Consider the following 21,692-nt stretch of genomic DNA (forward strand, 5'->3'; position numbering starts at 1 on the left):
CTTCTTGCAGTGCAGGACCAACTTCACCATAATGCTATTTACATTATGATGTACAGAAACTTACTTATAGAATCATAGAATCAACCAGGTTGGAAGAGACCTCCAAGATCATCCAGTCCAACCTATCACTCAGCCCTATCCAATCAACTAGACCATGGCACCAAGTGCCTCATCCAGTCTTTTCTTGAATGCCTCCATGGACGGTGCCTCCACCACCTCCCTGGGCAGCCCATTCCAATGCCAATCACTCTCTCTGGGAAGAACTTCCTCCTAACATCCAGCCTATACTTACCCTGGCACAACTTGAGACTGTGTCCCCTTGTTCTATTGGTGGTTGCCTGGGAGAAGAGGTCAACCCCTACCTGGCTACAATGTCCCTTCAGGTAGTGAATTATGTGATTTGTATCACTGAAATTCTTACTGTGCCTTGGAATATACCTTTTTTTCTGACAGACATCAACATATGTTCTTGTTCTTATTGCAATCCAGTGTTTGTGAAAGCTAAAAGCTTTTTTTCCATACTGAGTGAAGACATATCTAAACATCTTTTTATTGTTTGAAGAAATTTGGGAAAATGCACTGTACAATAAACAGCTTAGTCATGCTTCTACATATGAAAAAGAGGGCAGCACAGAAATTCTACCTGATACCTCCTGTGATAGAGGAAAACAAGGCAGAGAAAGCTGACCCACCTTTCTACTATAAACTTGAAGTTGTGATGCTATTTATTAGTCTAATAATAGTATGTTAGAAACCATAACTTTTCCGGTTAGCTAAACACATTCTCTTGTAAACCTTTTTGCTTTTCTTCTAACAGTTTTTTAACCTTGAATTTCTGCATTCTTTCAAATCTCTATTATTTATGGGCTCCTTATTTTTGGTCCCCTCTCTTCATCTGACTGCGCAGACTAGTTTAGATCTAAATTTTAACTAATAGAGCCATAAGGTATTAATCTAAATTTTATATGATCTGTAATGACTTCTTAGGGATCGCTGAGTGCTTCTGGAACATAATGAAAGTTTAGGAGCAACTTGTATTTTAAACTGACAATAGCACATAATGTGAAGGTGCCCAAAGTGTTTATGAAATCAAATATTAGCTGTTATCCATTTCTCCTCTATGAAAATTACTTTCTATGAAATATTCATGATACAGTCAAAGCCATTTTTTCTTGGAATTGTTTTTACTGAATATTCAAGGCTAAGGAAATCAGACATTGATCAATCTGACATCTGTGTTTTACTCAAAATTACTGATTTTGAAGCATTTTTTGTGTTTAAAAGCTGATTAAAGTGTTAAGGAAATGTTAGCTTAGAGATAAAATGCTGTAAGGATGCATTTTTTTTCAGTTTTTACAGCCATGGGTGGAATTTTCTTGACCAATATAAAGAATTTAATTTGAATTCAGATCAACAAGAAAAAGAAGTCTTACCTTAAAATGTCAAGGCTGCAGTCAGCACCTTGCATGGGAAAGTAATACTGCATGGGAGAACTTACTGTGCTCTTCTTTTCCTTAACTTTGAAGGACAGAGAGATGAGACCATTTATCACTGGGACAATTCCAAGGAATAAATCAGTCTTAGAAGTGTCTTCCCAGATCTCACAGGGAAGCCTGCCTGAAGTTCAAGAATATGAGCATGGATTAGAAAAACAAACAAACAAATCCCCCAAACAAATAACAAGAACAACAAAGACCCAACAAACCAAAACACTTTCATAGGTGATAAATCTTCACATGTGTGCTATTGTTCACAATCAAGTTTACGTGGCTGAAGTGGCAGCAGGACTTCCTGTGCAAGCAAAACCTGTCTGATGTGCAGCTGCCAAATCAGTGGCAGTAAGGGCACTTGTGTGGCTTGTGTTAAAATAGCAAATACACTGAGCAAAGCTTTCTGTGCATATGCCACAGGGTACAGGTATTTGTCCTCTGTCTTCCTCAGAGCAAAGTGCAGGTGGGTTTCCTTCAGTAAAACATTGTACAGAAGATTTAAGGCTGTCATAGCCCATAACTTGGTATTGCTAATTGTGGAACTAATCCCTAGACTAGACCCACAAATGGAATTAAAATGTGCATCCAGTTACTATGTTATTTCTTCTTTGTCAAAAACCTTTAGAATCATAGAATTCTTTGACCTGGTAGATGCAGTTACTTTACATAGCTAAAACTCCAACACTACTTAAAACATTCACAAGGATGGTTAAGAACATTGCTGTGAACAGAGCTGGTTCTGCTTAAGGAATGTGTCTTGAAAGGAGATGTGGAAGGGATTAGGAATTAAACTGTTCAGACTCTTGTCTTTCCTGTCGATTCTATTTCTGTTTGGTACCTCAATAAGGGGCTTTATCTTTCCTTAGTTGTCAGTTTGATCTTGAAGCACACTGAAATAAGCAGAGTAAGAACAAAACAAGGGTAGAGGAGTGGGAGTAGGTGTTTTCCTGTAGTTGACTTCATTTTGCTTTTATTTCTGCACTTAATTTTGAACTTGTATTTTATGACACTTTCTTGCTATTTTCACTCCTGAAGTTTAATGTTATAGATTATTTTCCTGATGCAAAAATTACCAACGTGTTTTTGCTTTTCATCCAGTGTACCTCAAAGATCAAGTTGAAAATCACCTCTAATGCAGAGTATTTACTTTTAGCTTTTTGTTAGACATTGTGTGTTTTACTTTTTTTCCTGCTATTGTTCCACTTTGTTTCATTCTTTGTTAAATAATAGAGGGTGCTAATGAGAAATTGTCTTAAAAGCTACATGTTGGTGTGGTATAATGTCTTAAATTCTAATCCTTCATTTGGTTTTGTTGTTTGTTATATCACAGAAGTTAACTAATATAAGCTTTAAATCAGTTGAAAGATTAAGACTTTAATGGTATTTGTGTGTTTCTGTCTTTGCAGTAGGATAGAATTTGTGACTCAAGTATTTGGGGAAAAAAAAAATCTACTTTTGAATTTATAAATTTTCTAGGAAGGAAAAGCAAACAAACAGTATCACAGTATCATCAGGGTTGGAAGAGACCTCACAGATTATCAAGTCCAACTCTTTACCACAGAGCTCAAGGCTAGACCATGGCACCAAGTGCCACGTCCAATCCTGCCTTGAACAGCCCCAGGGACGGCGACTCCACCACCTCTCCGGGCAGCCCATTCCAGTGTCCAATGACTCTCTCAGTGAAGAACTTTCTCCTCACCTCCAGCCTAAATCTCCCCTGGCGCAGCCTGAGGCTGTGTCCTCTCCTTCTGGTGCTGGCCACCTGAGAGAAGAGAGCAACCTCCTCCTGGCCACAACCACCCCTCAGGTAGTTGTAGACAGCAATAAGGTCACCCCTGAGCCTCCTCTTCTCCAGGCTAACCACAGCAACATAGGAAAAAAAAGCAGCAACAAAACAAAAACAAAACAAATCCATACTCAAACCAAAATAGGTAAAACAAAGCCAGATAAATAACCCCCTTCACACACACATACATGTCAAAAAAACCAACCCACAACAGCAAAACCTTAAACACTCCCCTCAAACAAATGAAAAAAACCCCAAAATTTAACAAATGATCTCCTTTGAGTCACAGAAAATGTCAGTGCAGTTCTGGGTAAATTGTTCCAGAATGAGATCTGTTGCTCGTATTGTCTAATTAATGTTGATTTATATTTCTCTATTAATTTAAATGGTTCATATGTACAACTCTGTTGAATGAACCCTGCCGTATCTGTGGAAGCATGAAAGAGAGATGAGGGACAGATGTACTGTGGCAAGTGGTATTTTTGTTCTGAGGGAAGATAAATGTCAGGAGGGAAACATACTGTGCAACCATGTTCTAAAGGTAATTGCTATAAATAATTTGATAGCTAAACTGTTTTAGTTACTCCAAGTGGAAGAGATTATTACCATCCTCAGTAACAGTAGTTAATGCTAAATAGCACTAATCTTAAAGCTTTTAAAGAAGATGTTACACTGGACAATGTGGTTCTGCTAGTATCTTGCACTCCTCTCCATAGTATTTCAAGTTTCTTAATGCAAAAATCATCAAAGGAATTAAAAAAACAAACAACGTCTTAAACCAAAATTCAGTGCAGCAAACCCAAAAATAGTAGAAAATTTGGAATATCTTCTTCTGCAATAGCTACCACTAGAGAATAAATAAATAGGTATTAGCGAAACTCTTGTGTATCTCATCAGGCTAAAATGTTAGCTGCTAAGAGATGTCAGGCAGTGTCCTCAGACACCCTGAGTCCACTTACAGAGGCTCTGTTGAATCCTAGATGAGAAAGCTTTCCTTCAGTTTACTTGACAAGTAAATACTGATGAGAACAGAAATTTCCTCTAATATTAGATACATTCTGTTTAAGCTATGTGAGTGACAACCTAAGACACTGTTTTCCTCTTGTCTAAGAATTTCTGGAGTCATGAAAGAAATGCAAGGCATTTACGTGAACTTTAGGACAGGTGGAAATGTATCTAAGTATCCATCCTTTGGTAATGACTGGAAGTCAAAACATGCACCTACTTTTCACACTCAACTGTTTTGTCTGACTTCTGGAATGAAACAGTCAAGTATGTTTTTCAGTAGCTGCATGTGTCTTAACTTTGATATCCAATACCTCACAGCAGATAATGAGTCTTGCTTTGAGTTACTTGAACCTTACAAAGTTCATGTGAGGAGAGAGTGAAATGAGAAGATATTTTGGAGTTGCTGCAAACAATCATGAGTGATCTGTGGAGTTGAGTTTCCATCTAGGGTGAGACAATAATAGAAAATTCTGTGAATTTATGTCTCTGGTATATAATTTTCTCTAGGTGTCAGACAGATTTTGTTAATATCCAGCTCAGAGAGAAGGCAGCATGAAAACACATCAAACAGAAAGCTCCAAAGGACAACATTAAAACAAAATAGACCCAAACAAAATAGTTTGAAATCTGTAGAAAACTATGATGTATTTTATTGTCATTATTTATTTCTAGTTAGTGCTATTTGTCACCCTTTTTTCATCCTTCAGGCAATTAAATTACATTCATCAGAGACAGACACGATCAAAGACATGCTGTTTTCTGCTTCCACGGGACAAAGATGAAAAACACAGTAACCTTCTGATTGTAAACATTACAAGACCACAAACAAAGAATTTCTGTTAAACTATGATTACTATGTTGGCAGGAAAAAAAACAACCCTGTGTATAATTTTGAGAATATTAATAATTTTTCTGTGACCCTTTTTGAATTCACTTTATTTTCTGGACAGAGCAGTTAAGACCCAGAAAGTGATGACTGATGTTTTCTGAGTGATTTTTTCTCAGAGTTATTTCAGATCACTGACTTTTGCAAGTGCCAACTAAGTTAAACTAAGTAAATACTGATAACACTTTTTTGTTGTTGTTAACATTCTTTTCTAGCATCAACGTGTGTTAACAAGTGAACAGAACAAGCAAATCTACAAATGAAATAGTTCTTGTTTGTACATATACAAAAAGAATCAGAATCATAGAATCAGTCAGGGTTGGAAGGGACCACAAGGATCATCTAGCTCCAACCCCCCTGCCATGAGCAGGGACACCCCACCCTTCAAAGAACATGATGTAGTTTCCTTTTATGTAGTTTCCTTTTTCATTGCATTGTAGATCTTCCTCACTATTCTTGCTTGATACAGCTTTGTTTTAAACTTTTCCTTTGTTTGATGGCTCAAAGTCAGCAACTTTGTGGCCCCCATCCATTTTTTTAGAGCCATTCATGATCTGCCACTCTATGGAAGTTGATGTACCTCTCCTCTTCTCTTTGTCAGCAGTAGCTGTCAAGCTTATTGCTTCATCTGCTGACAGCAGAAGTAAAGTTATGGTGTACTGAAACTTTGAAGTGAGTGATGTGAGATATGATGACTGCTGCCACCAAAGTGTGAAAGTGCAGCACCTAATAGTGTTATGCTGTTGCTTAGCTGGAACGGGAGGAAACTTATGGGTTCTATGCAATTTTTTAACACCTTCTTCCCATCTCCTTGAAAACAGGGTGTGAGGGCTACTTGGGAGGGGCAGAAATCTAGAGATTCAGACTTTAAACCTTGAGTTGGAACTTACTGCTTTCTGTAGTGAACTGAGTCAGCCAGTTGTGCCTGTTAATGACTGATAGGTTCAGTACTTTGCCTTCCAATCACCGAATGCTCTCCCGGTGGTCTTGTGCTAACAGCTGTGGGCAAAGTGGCATATAAGTGAAAAGTGCAGTTGTTATCTCCAATATGCCAGGACTTATTTTATGGGACTGATTAATCACAGCATCATATACCAGATGAGGTTGGAAGGGATGTCTACTTCAATCCCTCTGCTCAGGTGATATGACTTAAAGGAGTCTGCCCAGGATTGTTTCCAGGAAGCTCTTGAATATCTACAAGGACACAGACTCCACAACTTGTTTGGGCAACCTCCTACGGGGCTTAGTCACCTACACAGTTAAAAGGTATTTCCTGACATTGAGAGGGACCCTCTTGTGTTTCTGTCTGAGGCCATCATCTCTTGTCTTGTCACAGCACACCAGTGGAAAGAGCTTGGCTCTGTCTTTGCACCCTCCTTTCAGATGTTTATACATGCTGAAACAGTCCTGCTGGGTCTTGTCTTTTCAGGCCTAAATAGTCCTTACTCTCTCAGGCTTTCTTCCATAATGGAGAAACTTCAGGTCCTTAATCATATTTTCAGCCCCTCACTGCCCACTCTCCAGTAGCTGTCTTGTACTGGGAAGCCCAGAAATGGATGCAGTACTTCAAATCAGTAGTTTGAGTACAAGTAATCTCTGCATGATTTGCCTAATTTAAATTAAAAGAAATAGAATAAGGCAAAAAATATCTGGAGTGATTTCAGTAAAGATGATAGAAAGCCCGATGGTATTGATGATTATTGGTATTTATTATTTAACACACATGTGTGTTTTATAATTCTAAACTTGAATAAAAAGGGTGAATGAAAGACATCCCCTAGGATTATCTGTTTTGCTTTTGATACTGAAAGCTGCCAATTCTTAACTGTGCTAAATACTCTGTTATTGCAAGCCCCATGTTATTACGAAGGAACTCCCTTACAAAAAGATATCTCTGTTTTTCTCATCTGTACTGCTTAGTTTTAATTAAAAGCTTACTGTGTTGGAACAGTCCTTTGCAATAATTAATTTACTTCATTGTTATCCACAGGTATATGAATTTAAAGTAAGGAAAGAAAAGTACAAGAACTGCTACTCAGAAAGGCAATAATTGTATGGATGAGTAGATAAATCTAATTATGTGCAGTGCATATTATTAAAAATCATTTTCAGGTGTGGCTTTTGGTATCATTTATTTGGTGCCAGTTCTTCAGGCTAGATTAAATAATGTATTTGTCAGTTGATTTGGTAAATTGTGATCATACAATATTTTTAACACTGACAGTATCTTGTGTTGCTGCACGCAGCTTTTCCACTTTCTGCAATGCCGAAGAGGTTCACTGATTCCCCACTGAAGCAAATAAAACATTTCTCATAGCATAAAACAGCTGCTAAATTCTTTGGCCAGCTAAATGGAAAATTCTGATTGTTTCAAGATTGCAAGGGAGTTTATGGCCAAACTGTTGAACTCTTACCAGCCACCTTAGACAGACTGCTGAAAGTGCATAGATACCTATGAGGAAAACCATCAGGCTCTCAGAAGTACTAGAAAGCAATAAATCCATTACTGTGCATGGTGTGACAGAGGTTTTTGTTGTTGGTTGTTTTTTTTTTTTTGGGGGGGTGTGTTTGGTTTCTTGATTGGTTTGGATTTTATTGTTTGTTTTGGCAGGGGTGTGTGATTTGTGGGGTTTGTTTGGTTTGTTGCTGTTGTTGTGTTTCCTATAGAATCATAAAATCAACCAGGTTGGAAGAGACCTCCAAGAGCATCCAGTCCAACCTAGCACCCAGCCCTATCCAATCAACTAGACCATGGCACTAAGTGCCTCATCCAGTCTTTTCTTGAACACCTCCAGGGTCGGTGACTCCACCAGCTCCCTGGGCAGCCCATTCCAATGGGAAGTCACTCTCTCTGTGAAGAACTTCCTCCTGACATCCAGCTTGTACTTCCCTCAGCACAACTTGAGACTGTGTCCCCTTGTTCCTCACAGAAAGAGTGCAGGAAACAGTTTTTCTCTACTAGGAAACTGGGGAAAACATAAACAAACATCTTGGTCCATTAGAACTTTGGTTTTCAATGGGCATATTTTATGTTTAGTGGAAGGAAATTGTTTAATTTTTATGGTGTTTTATGCAGTTGATTCGGGTACAGATTTTGTAGCTGCTCTAGAAGAGCATTTGGACTCTTTTCTAATGATTTAATACCTTAATGAAACAACATCACATGGTCTTGTGTTTGTATATTTTAGTATTTTTCTTCTTTAACTGAACTTGTTTAAAAGGGAGAAAAGGAAAAAAACCCACAAACATAATTCCACTCAGCCTCATTTGCCATAACATTGTGCATGATTAATTGCTTTTGCATGCTTGACTGGAGGGCAGATATAGCCCAATAGTTTATAGCCATCTAACTGTAACAAAAACCCAAACCAAACCAAACAGAAAAAAAATAAATCAAGAAACAAAAGTCAGCCTTGAAATTCTGAATGCCTTCACATTACATGTCTCTCTGTGCAGTGGTACCTCTCTCTGGCACCTCTTCTCATTTTTGACTATGGAGAGGTATTTTTCACATTAAGGGGGAGATGTCTGTCTGTCTGAGTCCAGGACTCTTGCTGGAACTATTTGGCAAAATGAACATCTTCCTCTCTTTCAAGTACCTCAATAAGAACTTGCTCTGACACAAGTTCAGAAAGTTAAAGCAATTAAATCATTTGATTGTTCAAAGCAACAGATACAAGATTCAGAATTGCCAGTGAAAAAAAGGCACTCACTGCAAGATGATTTCAGGTTAATAAATCCTGGGTAGCATCTGATGGAGTCAGAGATTCACACCTTTGCGGTAGCTCTAGTGCAATAGGAATGCATCAAAAGTTAAGATGTATATTGAAGGTGCAGTTCTTACCAAGAAAGGGTTTCCCCGTCCTGGGTGGAGAAAAAGGAGCACAGCCTATTGACTCTCCTCACCTTTGTCTTTCCTCCCAGCAGCTGCTGCTGTGGCTGGCAGTGGTGTTGCTGGCCCATGCTGCACCCTCCTTGATGGCCCCAGCACTGGTGCCAGTGGCTTGCACAAGGCAGATGTCCCTCTCATGGGTTTTATACACTAGCTCAAGTTGTTCCTGCCTTCTGTGATGTTTATTATGATTTGGGAGGAGAGTTGAGTAACATAATCATATATGTTTACTATGTACTTAATTTTCCTTTTTAGCATATTGCAAGGTGTCAACTTTAAAATTGCACTTAAAGTTCTTTGCTCAGACGCCTTGGCCCTTAAAATCTGTTTTGAAGTTGATTGTTTATGGTAGTTGAGCCCTGATGCTTCAGTTTTATCCAAAGGGCTGTCTTATCTTCAAAAGACTTCCTCCTTCAGCTCTTTGGCAGGCTAGCTTCATGAATCTTGATTTAACACAGACACTTGATGATTGAAAATTACTTTGGCCCTGCTTTCCTGTCCTGTGGCTACCTAGGCTCTATTCCTTCAATACTATGCTACAATGTTGGGTACTTTCTCAATGCAAGCAACAAGTCATGAACAGATTCTTCAAAACCTAGCTAACAGAGTAAAAAAAGATGCAAAGGATAAATTGTGTCCACCTTCTCTAAGGAGAAGGAAAAAGATCCACGTGGTAGTATGTAATATTTTCAAGCTATGAGGAAGAAAAATCAAGGATCATCCAAGGCTGAATTTCTTATATTGTTCACAAAGCCTAAGGGAAATACTTGGTGGTAAAAGAGAGAAGATTTTTGATGAGACAAATTCACAGCTCCAGAGTGCTTGGGGATTGGAAGAACCATATTTGTAGATACAGGGTTATGCTGTGATACACTGGGTGTTGTAACCAACTCCTTTTGAATCTGCCTCCAGCATTCATAGGTCTGGCCACACTTCCACCTTTTGGAAGACGACTTGTGTAGCTTCAGTGACCTTGGGTGGGGAGTTCTTATTACACTGAGACCTTTGCTAGTGTTCCTAGGGCCCACTGGTCTTTTAAGGCTGAAATTGGAATATGCAGAGAATACTGAATGTTAAGCATCCACTACAATAGAAATACTGTGGGAAGGTTAATTCATATCTTCTTCTAGAGTTATTTGTCACATTTCCAGTAGACGTTACATCAAGAAACGAGCTCACTTCTGTGTTACCCTTTCTACTGCATAAATTCTGTTACTGAAATAAACATTTATCATAGTTCATTTATTCAGTAATTTTAGCATTTCTTTTCTTTCAGTAACTTCTGGTGAAACTGTTGCTGTGGATACACAAACCAGGGTAACCAAGGAAACCACCACCTTCAAACCACCAGAAATGCCATCTTCTGTGCTTTTGGAGGTTCCAGCCTTGGCTGACTTCAATAAGGCATGGGCAGAACTCACTGACTGGCTTTCTCGACTGGATCGAGAGATAAAGTCTCAAAGAGTGATAGTAGGTGATCTTGATGATATCAACGACATGATCATCAAACAAAAGGTATGAGAAACACCCACTTTTTAAGGTGAAAGCCTCGTGGTCTTTATTCTGTATTAAATAATTTCAACAAGAAACACAGTAGAGATTGTAGACTGCATTATCTGTGGTTGTTACTTAAGCTGCTTTATCCCATAAACACAATTATTGGATTAAAGATGTTAAGAAAATTAATTGAGGGGGAAAAAAGAGTATTTAATAATTTATCTGGCATTTAAGTCAGATCTCTTTATCTTTCTATTGCTTGTGCTGACTGTGTCATAAGACTGTGCAAGCCAGTGGTTGAAATAGAAAGCTTGTGAGAAAGAAGGAATTGCATAGTATGCTCCAGTCTGCCAGGAGGAAAGATATTCTGTTTTGTACCTTTTCTTATGTTGTTTCTGTAATAACTTTGAGAGGCTTATATCCTGATGCTTTTGAGGTATGAGAAGCTCCTCAGCCATGTTAAAGAAAAGAACAGCTCATTATCACAAGTGTTTTGTCAGCTAAACTCTATCAATGTCAACCTTTGAAAACACAGGGGAAAATAACAAAAATAGAGAATATATGTGCAAGTTTAAAAGAAAGGGAAAAAAAAAGGCTAAAGTAGCAGTAAAAGCTAATTTGGCATCGTGCAGCTTGAAAGTAATTACCTGCCTTCTAGTTCTAACGTTGCTCAATATAAAAGATTTGGCTTGCCTGTGCAAAACTTTTCACTGTTACATTTCCACACAGCTCAGTTCTAAGCTGAGTGTAGGACTCTCCATTATAAAATTTTATTATGCCTCTTCCTCCTCCAAAAAAAAAAGTCTGATTTATTTCATGGAAAATACTTTCTTTTTTTGTTTCATAAAGTTGAAAGAAAAGGAGAAACAATGAACGTATTTTGCCCAGTATCTGTACTGAGCATTAATATGCAGCTGGCTCATATAAGTAATTCTGCTTGTTTTCTTGTATGCATCTTTTTGTTTTATGTTGTATCTCAATATGATCTACACAGGACACTAGATTATAGCATTTGAAAAGATTTAGGGCCCAAGATGACTTCCTTGTACATTATCTTCTCAGCTTTTTCAAAATCATTTTAATTTTAAGAATTTTATGTCGTCAATACCTGGTTCAGAATTTCTTTTAGTGTGTTACTCTGTAAGGCAAAATCCTTAGCTTGCTTCCTTCAGGAGATGTCTTTCTGTTAAGTGTGAGATCAAATTATTAACTCTACAATTTCAATTAATGTTGTATGCATGTAAAAATTAATTGGTTTATATCTGTGTTTAAACTTAGCTGAAGGCTAAAATATTTTTTGGTGGTTAAGGCAGCAGTCTTATAGTCTTCCTCTCACTTCTGTTCCTGGCTGGATAGCCCTGTCTCTTTCTTGGGTACCACGCTGTGCCGGTAACAAAACCAGCAGGAAAACTCTTTTTTGTTGTGCTTACCTCTCTAATTGGCCGTGCAACAGAATGTGACATTTAATATACTCTCTGATGAAATGGAAGAATCAATCTCTAAATATAGACTGGCATTCTGTTAACTGGCTCCCTCTTCTCTAATGGTCCTCTTAATACATGGAAATGAACATAAGGAGATTTTGATTCTGCTCTGAAATCTCTCACTGGAGTTTTGGGTGAGATGAACAGACAAAATTTACAAAATACAGGGAGAACTTTAGGTTTCTCAAACAAAACCCCTGCTTTCTAATGTGTGGAGTGGCTGCAACAGTATGGGAGCTGATCGAGTTGGCTAGACTGAAAAGCCAGGCCTGATATGGTCAAAATTAGAAATCCAAAAATAGTGCTTACCTCCCCAGATCTGTGTATATTTGGTAAAAGGTTGTAGTCATACCTCTCCTGTGGCTGTGATTTAGAAGTCATTGAAAGTCATAGCATTACATCCTGCTTTTTTTGGAGAGTTTGCTGTACCTCTACAAGGATCTCAGTAAAATTTTATAGCAGTAGATTGACCTTTTTCACTTTTCTTTCTTTTTCTTTTTTGGGTCATCTTTTTCACTTAAGAGGTAAAATACCACAGCTGGCTACTTGCTTTATAAAAGTTTATCACTGTAAAGATACATGCTTCAAGAAGGCTGTTTCATTATAGCACATCTCTGGTTCCTCATCCGCTTCAAACTATTAGTCCTGTGGGTACATTACCAAGTTCTTCCTCTTTCCATTTAATATTTCTTTCAAAACAGAGAACCAACAGCAAAATCAAAGTGTCAAGGTAACCATTTTAAAAGCAAAGAAATCCCATATTTAGCAACAAATGTAACAAGACATTTTCCAAATTACCCAGGTAAAAATAAATGACCTTAGATTGACCCTTCTTTCACAGCAGCATGTAATTTTGTTGAAGCTCTGACTCTCAGGGCATTTTGGTTAAGCTTGTTTCAAGCTGATTCTGTCACAGGAATAACTGCCAATAACTCTGACATATTTTTCCTTCACAAAAGTTTAAGGCATCATTAGCCCCAATTTGAACTTCACTTGGAGGTGATCACAGTGAATTGGTACTCTTGTGTGAATAGCATTTGCAAAGGTTAATTATAGGGAAAAAAAAACCACAAAAGACAAAAAACAGCTACTGTAAACAAATTTGTTTTAGTGGCAGATTCTCTTTAATGAAAGACAATGCAACTTCAATTTCCCTAGGTGGTGCAGAGTCACAGAATGATAGGGGTTGGAAGGGACTTAGAAATGTCATCAACACCACTGCAGAGCAGGATCACCTAGAGCAGATCACACAAGAACACATCCAGGTGGGTCTGGATATCTCCAGAGAGATAGCCTTCTGGGCAGCCTGTTCCAGTGTTCTGTCACCCTTATAGTCAAGTTTTTTTTCCTCTTGTTTCCATGGAACTTCCTATGCCTCAGCTTCCACTCATTGTCCCTTGTTCTGTCATTGGGTGTCACCAAGAAGTGCCTGATTCCATTCTCTTGGCATTGTTTTCTTTCTACAGACAATGATCTAGTTTCTCTGTTTAAAAATATTTCCATTAGCCTCAAACCAGCACACTCACTCTTTACATATCTATAGGCATTAATGTAGTCACCTCTCAGTCTCCTCTTTTCCAAACTAAAGAGCCTCAGCTCACTCCGTCTCTCCTTGTAAGGAAGATGTTCCACTGCCTTTGTGGTTCTGCACTGGACTCTTTCAAGCAGTTCCCTGAGGTTCTTCTTGAACTGAAAGGCCCAGAACTGGACACAATATTCCAGATGCGACCTCAACAGGGTAGAGTAGATAGGGAGGAGAACCTCTTTCGACCTACTACCTGCAACCCGTCTAACACCCCTAGAATGGCATTGGCCTTCTTGGCCACAAGGACAGATTGGTGGTTTGTGGTCTCCCTTCCATCCTTCTGTAGTGGTGAAACACTGGAACAGGTTGCCCAGGGAGATTGTGTATGCTCCCTCCTTGGGAGGGAGACGTTCAAGGCCAGGTTGGATGAGGCCTTGAGCAACCTGCTCTAGTGAGAGGTGTCCCTGACTATGGGGGGGGTTTGGAACTAGGTGATCTTTGAGGTCCCTTTAAACCTAAACCATTATATGATTCCATCCACTAGGATCCCCACTGGACTTTCCCCTTCACTGCTCTCCAATAGGGCAGTTGGAGGTACTAGGTAGTAAAAGGAGCACAGTGAAAGAGTAGCATAATGGCTGCTCATTTTGAACATCTACAGCTAACCTTTCTGTTGGTTGAATAGTACAGATCTGTTTCACACAGCAGCATTGCATATTTTACTCATCTATATTTGTACATATCTTGTTAAATTCTGCATAATTAAACTAGAAGATACTAAAAAGTGCATGGTAAAGAAATTCAGTATTACATTAGCATCATCCAGGTTTTCATTGGAGGAAAAAAGTATGATCTTTTCCTCATTTGCTTGAAGATTGATGTTTTGCACAGTTTGATACTTGAAAAAAATAAATGTAAGGCAGGCTGACAAGAGACTCATATGTTGTTTCTTTAGACACCCTTAGTCTGCAAGTAAAGTTCACAAGAAACATGGAGAATATATAATAGGCCAAGATGTAAGCCAGTGAGAGACATGAAAGAATATGCCTTACGCTGCTGCTTTATTTCACTGTCCTTATCTCAGAACAATCAAGATGCTTTATGCTTGAGGTCAGGTGGGGGCTCTTAATGAAAGAGAGTGCTGTGGACAGAGGACCAGGATAATAGTGTAACATATTGCTACATTACTGAAAAATGGAAGCCTCTTCTATGAAGAGAAAAATAGAGAGAACTGAAGCTGTTTAAATTGGAGAAGTCTGAGAGAGGATCTTATCCTCTATAAATATCTGAGGGATGGGTGCCAAGTGGATGGGGCGGTGGTGCCCAGTGATAGGACAAGGAATAACAGGTACAAGGTACAATGCTGGAGGTTCCAGCTCAACATGGCGAGGCTGCTTTTTATAGTAAGGGTGACGGAGCACTGAAACAGTCTGCCCAGAGAGGTTGTGGAGTGTCCTCTAGAGACCTTCAAAACCTGCCTCGATGCATTCCTCTGTGGCCTGCCCTGGGTGATCCTTCTCTGACAGAGGGGGTTGAACTCGATGATCTCTGGAGGTCCCTTCCAACCTCTAGTGTTCTTTGATTCTGTGCTTTTTATTTAAGATGCCAAGAAGCTTTTACTCAGAATCTCTGCTTTTGCATCATTGTATTTTGAGGAAGGTTTGCAGTAGGAATAGAGGTCTACTAAAAGCAGTGAACCATGGAAGATGTGCAAATCGTGAAGATAGCTAACAATGCCATTCAGAGAGATCAAATGCTGAAATCTCCTCAGTTTTGAGTTCTTTCTGTGGCTTTTGCCAAGGCATGCTGTCCACCCAAACTTTTTGTAGTCTGTGTTATTGAAAACGTGGCCTTCATTAGTACTGGGTGAACAGAGATTTTATTTAGCAAAAATGAATCAATATTACTAAAGAGGTTGACTTTGAACAATTTTCAGTGCTTATCGTGCTTCAGTGCTTGTTGGATCTAAGAGTATAGGTTGAGTTTGCAGTATTAGGTGCAGTGAAGGGCATTAATCTGAAAAAAATTGCATTTATGTAGAATGAGACCTACAGCTAAGATAGTCACTGAGATTTCAAAGAGAAAAAAAATGCTTTTAGATAATGATTTGTGTCATTCTAAGGTCGTCATCAACAAAGATTCAGGTAATTGGTTTCTACTCAATAATTTTGTCACTGTTCAAAAAGTAGATTTGATTGTCAGCTAGGGAGGTAAATAAAAAATGGAATGAAGAGATTGTTTTCATTATTAATTACTGAATAGATTTTTGTCAATAGCTGAGGATTTTTTATAGCTGAAGATAGTGAAGTAGCTGTTAAGGAAAAAAATATTTATAAATTACGCAATTAACAGATTTCAGATGCAAGAGTAAGTTTAACTGACAATCTCCTTTTTCTTTAGTACATACCATGCATTTCAGCAAACAGCTTTTTTAAAGACACATACATGTTCATAAATAACTATTCTGATAGTGTAGAAACAAAAAATTATGTGCAGAATACTTTCCAACATATTTTTTTATGGAAATTAAAAGGTTGGGGATTTTTTGTTTGTTTTTTTAAGAAGCCACTGTCATTGTCAAATGAAAATTTGGAGTTCTGTATTACAGGATATGAATCAGTCTGCTCTCTATATATTGTGTTGAAAGAAAATTTGTAGTTGCAGCCATAGGCAATGCCTTCTGACATTGTATCAGAAGTATAGGATGAAATTCTCAACATTCAGGATGATATAATTCAAGCTCCATAGAAGTTTGTGGAAGTTTCTTGTTAGTGATATGTGTACCACAAGACCCCTATAGCACATCTTCAGATAATACAGTGTTGAAGAACATCATAGAAGATTTTACACCTGGAGATGGATGTTTTCCAGTTTAGTATTTTTATGCACTTAAAGAGAAGAGTTCTCCAGTCCAGAATCCAAGTAAGATAGCAGTAAGTTGGGAACTGACATTCATACTTTCAGAATTAGCCTTCAGGAGTGTATTTGCCTCATGCTTCACGCAGTGCTGTCGTGCTGCTTAGAGGTTTGTTTCCAAAGCTTCAGATTCTGTGGGATCTTCTGTTTGCATAGGAAGAAACAGCTGCAGACAGTCCCTGGGGAACTGTTAGACCAGGATCAACTACCTCCCAAAACAGGGCTGGAACTGAAACTGCTTCTGCAGCATGTAGGAGGGTTCATTGGCATTTTTCTGCACCTTCTCCAACAGCAGGCCCTTACATGTGATTTTCTGGCTTAAACAGTGTGCAAAACCTCCTTTATATCTACAAATTGTACCATAGATTTATTCCCTTAGTAAAATATTATCATTATCTTATATAGAGTTCAGAGTGTTATTGTTCCATTTAAGATGGGATGTCTGACAAAGTTCTTACTTTATACTGTGCTGTGCTGTTAGACTTTCAAAATTGTAATTTATGAGAAGAGCTGGAAGGCTGGTTTCAGTTATAGAAGTGAGTAAAAAAGACTAATAAATGAGGTTTCTAAATATATTAGAAAAAGTTAGAACCACAAGGTTTGCATGCTGAGAGATTTTATCTTTTTTATAGAGCAGAAGAAAATGAAAAGATGTCTGTCAGCCTTTAAGCTTATTCCTGAAGGTTAGGAAGTACAGCAGGATGCTCTAGAAACCTTGGAAATCAGAGTCTTTAAAGGGAAAAGGGAAGAAAAAAGGGAAAAAATATAATCTATTAATCTGAAAATTGGACCTCAAGGGATACAGAATACATATCAAGAGACTCCTTTTTTAGTGCCTTGTTGCACATAAAGAAAACTGGTATTTTAAAATAGCTTGGTCAGCTCATTACAGTGTGTTAGAGAGTATCTGTCTATTTGTTTTCTGCAGCAGTAAAAAAAGCTGTCTAAACACTGTCTTTTACAGAGTGATTAACAGCCATTCCCTTATTTCTCTGTAAAGTTAATCACTAGGACGTGCATAAAAATTTTACCTCTAAGGATCTGGTTCTAAAGTCATTGAAGTAAAAGAGGTACTTTCATCATGTTTCAATTAGTTTTCAGTCAGGCTATAAATCATCAAAGGAAAAAAAAAAAGCCAACCAAATAAAAACCTCAACTGTTGTGCTTAAAGGGCTAAACAGAACTTTGTTTTGGTTTTGCTTTCACTGATGTACCCTGAAATAATTTTGGGGTTTAGTTGGTTTGGGGCATGTCCATTATTTGTTTCTGTAGTGGTTTGATTGTTTGTTTGAATTTTGGGGGGTATTTTGTTTGTTGGTTGGTTGGTTTGGTTTTTGTGGTAGTTTGGTGTTTGTTAGTTTTGGGGTTGTTTGGTTATTGTGTTGGTTTTTTGGTTGGTTGGTTGATTTTGGTTTTTTTGTCAATTGCTGACAAATAAGCTGCTGGGTAAGGATAGGTTGTCATGATTAGTGCGACTGGCATCCTGTTAGGTTCAGGGGAAAGGGCAAGAGTGCAGGTACTCATTTTCATTTGCATTTATATGTTGAGTATTAGAAGTATGCTCTTTCCACTAGGGCTTCATTTTTCAATAGCAAATATATTTTTCTGCATTTCTAAGTCTCACCTGTCTTGAAAGTGTAAATGACTTATTCCATCAACACCTCACTTTACCGGACTTACTCTCTTATCCAAATCATTTGTTTCATTGTGTGTGTTTGCATTCCTTTAGTGTGTACAACTTAAAAGACCTGCTGCACTTGGCTGCCTGCAAACACTATGGACATGAAAAGGCTGTTTCAAGTTGTGTGCCATCCATAGTGTGGGCCATGGAGAAATGATGATGAGCTACAAAGTATAAAAATTGCTTAAATCTTCATGAGCTCTATCTGTGCCTAGGTGGGGGCTGGGTTAAAAAAGTAAAAAAGCCTAAGTTTTTGTTGGGCTCCATTTAATAAGACCTTAGCCAGCAAATTGAGTGAAGTGATGATTCCCTTGCATTCAAGATCTGTGAGATCAATTCCAGAGTTTTGTGTCTAGTTTTAGGCTTCTCAATGTGCAAGAAAGACATGGGGGGGAATCCAGTGCAGGGCCACTAAGGTGGTCAGGGCATGGCTCACTTGATATATGAGAAGAGGCTGGGAACCACTCTTGCTAAGCCTGGGAAAGAGCCTAGGATGGAACTTATTACTGTATACAGCCACTGGATGGGAGACTGTACAGAACATGGAGCCAAACTCTTCTCAAAAGTAGGCAACAAAAAGGTGAAAGGCAACAGGCTCATGCTGCAGCAGAGGGATGATTCTGATAAGATAGTACGAGGGAAAACTGCCATAATGAGTGCAATGACACATTGGAACAGACTGTCCAAAGCTGTTCTAGACTCTCCATCCTTGAAGGTATTCAACACAAAATATGCCAGGACCCTGTGTGGCCAGGTGTGACTCTGAATTTGCTCCTATTTGAACAGCAGATTGGGCAAGATGGTCTCAAAAGGCCCTTTCCAACCTAAGTTATTCTGTGATTATATAGGAATGAGGTTTTCAAATAACAAGATTCTATGTTGTATAGCTTGTCAGTGAATCTCACTTTAAAGGAAGTAGAACACAGCTATATGCCACCTTTGCACCTCTTCCACCTCAGCTGTTATTTGCTTGAAGAGATGAAGCAAATGTCAACAAAACTTCCACAAAGAATTTTGTTCTAAATAGTACTGAGGATCTGTTGTTAAGGCAGTTACATAAGTTTTAGGGAGGCTATGTTCTGTTTCTGTATTAATATATACTATTAGCAGCAGTAACAAGAAATTTTAAGAGTGACTTTGATTTGATTCAGAAATTGTGAAAAATGCAGTAGTGGCTCATTTCTAAGTAATGATGAAATGAATAATTGTTATCTAGATGTAATCATAAGGTGCAAATGGAAACTAAAGGAAACAATTGCATATTTGCTCATTTTATGTGTGAGATGGAGCTCTTAGAGAGTAAGTTTTTCTCTGCTAAGAAAAAAAAAATAACATGAAATCCCAGCAGACCTCCCTAATGGAGCTGATCTTAAAACACAACTCTTTTATGTGAAGGAGAAAATGATCCCAGAATTTTAACCAAAATAATCTACCTTCTGGAAATGTGCTCTATTGGTTTCTCAATGTGCCAAAGGTACTCTGATGCTTCCATAAACAGTGCTTAATGAAAACATAGATTCAGGGATTTGCTAGCAGATGGACAATTCCCTTTTGAGGCAGAGCAGCCAGCAGTGTCATTATCATCCTTTTTTATGAAAGGACTGTTTTAAGAACATGTCAGTAGATTTTTTATTTTTTAAGCTTTTGGATATGTCAGATAGATAGTTTCTAGTGACTTAGTTCTGTTGCAGTTAGCCAGCTTCTTGGAATTATTTTTTCTCTTTTCCCAGTAGAATACTAGAACAGGTTTTTTGCATTTAGAGAAGTTCTTGTGGAGAGTTCTCTGTTGATTTATGTGGGCATATTGTTTTATAAACAGTCATGCAAAGTAATCAAAACTACTCTGTGCAAACAGGAGGAAGACATCTAACTCACTAAAGCTCCTGCTAAATATTCCCATGTTATGTTATGTAGAGGAAAAGTGAAAAGGGAAAATCTATAGTAACTCCATAAGTAAAGCACAAAGAATATTTATTTTCAGAGGCACAGGGTTCTTGACTTTCTTTCTTCATTATCTAACCATTATGCACATTTATTTGTTTATGTGCCCCACCACTAGACGTGTGTTATTGCTGGATATAAGATTAATAGACAGTAAGTTCCTGTGGTTCTGAGGAGGGAGAAATGAAATGGAAGTGGTAAGTGCATGTCTTGTGAAGCTAGTATTGAGGGAAATTGAAGAGAGAGACATATCATAATCTGAGTTTGCCTGATCTTCACCTGTTTGCCCCATATTCCTCTCCACCTTTATGGATCATGTCTGGTCTGTTTTCTGCTGCCTGGAGTTCCCTTTGGTCTCTCTCTTCTTCAATGCATTATCATTATGAGCTGCCCAGGGAGGTGGTGGAGTCACCAACCCTGGATGCATTTAAGGGTCATTTGGAAGTGGCACTTAGGGATGTAGTTTAAGGTGAATCATGTAAAGTAGGGTTAGAGGTTGGACTTGGTGATCCTGAGGGTCTTTCCCAGCTTGGATGTTTCTGTGATTCTGCGATCCTTTGTGTTTCTGCTAAACAGAAGTTGTATGCAGAAGAAGGAGGTCTGGAGCATAAGCCCAGTGAGGAGCAGCTGAGGGAGCTGGGGTTGTTCAGCCTGGAGAAGAGGAGACTCAGGGGGAACCTTACCACTGTCTACAACTGCCTGAAAGGGGATTGTAGCCAGGTGGGGGTTGATCTCTTCTCCCAGGCAACCAGTGACAGAACAAGAGGACACAGTCTCAGGCTGTGCATGGGGAGGTTTAGGCTGGATGTTAAGAAGTTGTTCTTCACAGAAAGAGTGATTGGCATTGGAATGGGCTGCCCACGGATGTGGTGGAGTTGCCATCTTTGGAAGGGTTTGAAAAAAGACTGGATATGGCACTCGGTGCCATGGTTTAGTTGGTTAGATAATGTTGTGGAATAGGTTGGACTTGATGATCTCAAAAGGTTCTTTTCCAACTCGATTGATTCTGTGAGAACAAAATGTCTGATTTTGCTTAACATCTCCAACAGATGAGATCCTTTGTTAATGGTGAACAACATGTTGATGAAACACTGAATTCTGTCATTTCTTGATTCTCTTTTCCTTTCACTAGTTGGGAAGGATGGTGGGGAGGGGTTGTAGGTTTATTTTCTGGGCTTTCTTATATTAAAACAGTCTCCACTACTGCAAAACTGAAATCTCAGATTTGTATTAGCAGACAACAAATTTGCAGTGTAAATAGGCAGAATATTAATTTTTCAGGCTACTACACACTACACTGAAATCCCAGGAAATGGCTGAATACCCATTGAGCTCGAAATGTAAAAGTAATCCTGTTAAGGGTAGTAGGACTATATGTTTTCCCCCAGGAAGACACTTTTCTGAGCTGAACCAGGAAATTCAGCTCTTCACACCATCAGGTGCTGAAGGAGGACTTAATTAAAACTGGCTTCGTACTAAATGTGGTCCAGTTTGCATTAGTGAAACCTCTCATCCATCTCTGTTTCTAGCTGATACAATAAGCAAGGTAACAAATCAACTCCCACAACTGTATTCTGCTGCTGTTA

The 21,692-nt window shown here is 38.5% G+C and overlaps 1 protein-coding gene across 22 annotated transcripts in view; it reads left to right on the forward strand.

Moving 5' to 3' along the window:
• The window catches only part of DMD (dystrophin), a 1,274,903-nt gene that overhangs the window by 903,730 nt on the left and 349,481 nt on the right, over positions 1–21,692 (forward strand). For all 22 annotated transcript variants that reach the window (XM_064151948.1, XM_064151957.1, XM_064151959.1 and 19 more), the window contains one exon: positions 10,339–10,577. In XM_064151948.1, the coding sequence (XP_064008018.1) occupies positions 10,339–10,577 (239 nt within the window). The remainder of the gene's footprint in view (positions 1–10,338; positions 10,578–21,692) is intronic.

The sequence above is a fragment of the Pogoniulus pusillus genome, chromosome 12 (genome assembly GCF_015220805.1).
Source record: "Pogoniulus pusillus isolate bPogPus1 chromosome 12, bPogPus1.pri, whole genome shotgun sequence".
Classification (NCBI taxonomy): domain Eukaryota; kingdom Metazoa; phylum Chordata; class Aves; order Piciformes; family Lybiidae; genus Pogoniulus; species Pogoniulus pusillus.